The sequence below is a fragment of the Chelonoidis abingdonii genome, chromosome 11 (assembly GCF_003597395.2).
Source record: "Chelonoidis abingdonii isolate Lonesome George chromosome 11, CheloAbing_2.0, whole genome shotgun sequence".
Classification (NCBI taxonomy): Eukaryota; Metazoa; Chordata; order Testudines; family Testudinidae; genus Chelonoidis; species Chelonoidis abingdonii.
In genome coordinates, this window is record NC_133779.1 from 62,551,208 (window position 1) to 62,552,657 (window position 1,450).

At 68.2% G+C, this 1,450-nt stretch overlaps 1 protein-coding gene across 1 annotated transcript in view; it reads left to right on the forward strand.

Moving 5' to 3' along the window:
- Positions 1-1,450, forward strand: part of MEGF8 (multiple EGF like domains 8) — a 73,583-nt gene that overhangs the window by 34,746 nt on the left and 37,387 nt on the right. Inside the window, 4 exon segments of the mRNA XM_075071403.1 lie at positions 8-101; positions 731-849; positions 1,070-1,201; positions 1,319-1,322. Coding sequence (XP_074927504.1) covers positions 8-101; positions 731-849; positions 1,070-1,201; positions 1,319-1,322 — 349 coding nt within the window.

Here is a 1,450-nt window from a genome sequence, read left to right on the forward strand (position 1 = left end):
GGGGCGGGGGGCTATGCAGGGGGGGCTCCGTGCGCCTCATCCTCTCACCCAGCAACTGCTTCCTGTGCGAGGAGTACCGGGACTGCCACGCCTGCAGCGCGGTAAGAGGGGCACCGGGGCGTGGGGGGGACCTTCCCTGGGGTACGACATGACTCTGTGCCTGGGGGCGGGGGGCTATGCAGGGGGGGCTCCGTGCGCCTCATCCTCTCACCCAGCAACTGCTTCCTGTGCGAGGAGTACCGGGACTGCCACGCCTGCAGCGCGGTAAGAGGGGCACCGGGGCGTGGGGGGGACCTTCCCTGGGGTACGACATGACTCTGTGCCTGGGGAACAGTGCCCCTCCAGGCCGTGCTCCCCCCACCCGGCACCCCTCCCCGCCTTCGTTAGCCTGAGTGGGGGTCCCTGAGTGACCGACTGGGTGGAGCAGCTGTGTGAGCCGGGGAGAGTTTCTAGCCCCCGTGCCTGGCCGTTGTCTCTGGGGAGTCTGTGGGTGTCCCTGGCATGACACAGTAACACACACCCCGTAAAACCTCCCAGCTTCACGCACCGCGTGGTTACTGGACAACGACGTTCAGCACGTTATGAGTTTCCAAGTGATCCCTCCCCAGGCAGGCTTCGTGCTGAACGTACTATGGCCGTGTAACAGTGGTGAACAAGGGGTACAGGGGGCTCTGGGGGGCACTGGCTCTGCAGGGAGGGTCTCTGACCCCTCCCCCGGTGCTCCCTCCAGGACCCATTCTGTGAGTGGCAGGTGAACAGTAGCAAGAAGGGGGATCTGCTGTGTAGCCGCCGTGGCCGACAGCCCCATGCCATCCGTGCCCCCCACGACTGCCCCGTGCTGTGCCACCAGTGAGTCCTCGCTGGGGGGTGGGGCCGGGGGGGCATGTGGGCAGGGTGCTGAGGGGGGACAAGACCTGGGAGGGGGGTCAGTGGTTGGGGGGTGGAACCGGGAGGGTCAGTGTGGGGGCAGGTTCTGGAGCCCCGTTGGCACGGTTGGGGCGGAGGCTGAGTGTGGAGGGCGGGCAGCGGGGGGGGCTCTGGGAAGCACTAAGCCTCCCTCACCCCCCAGGCGGAGCACGTGTACCGAGTGCCTGTCCAACTCCAGCCAGTGCGCCTGGTGCCAGTCCACCCGCAGCTGTTTCTTCTTCGCCGCCTACCTGGCCAAGTACCCGTACGGGGAATGCCGGGGCTGGTACGACAGGTGAGGGGAGCGGGGATCCCTGGGGTCTCGCCCGGCCAAGCGCCCATACGGGGACTGCCGGGGCCAGTACGACGGGTGAGGCCAAGCACCCGTACGGGGACTGCCGGGGCTGGTAAGCCAGGTAAGGGGAGCAGGGACCCCTGGGGTCTCGCCCGTACGGGGACTACCGGGGCCGGTACGACGGGTGAGGGGCGTGGGGACCCCGGGGGTCTCGCCCGTACGGGGGACTGCTGGGGCTAGTACGACAGG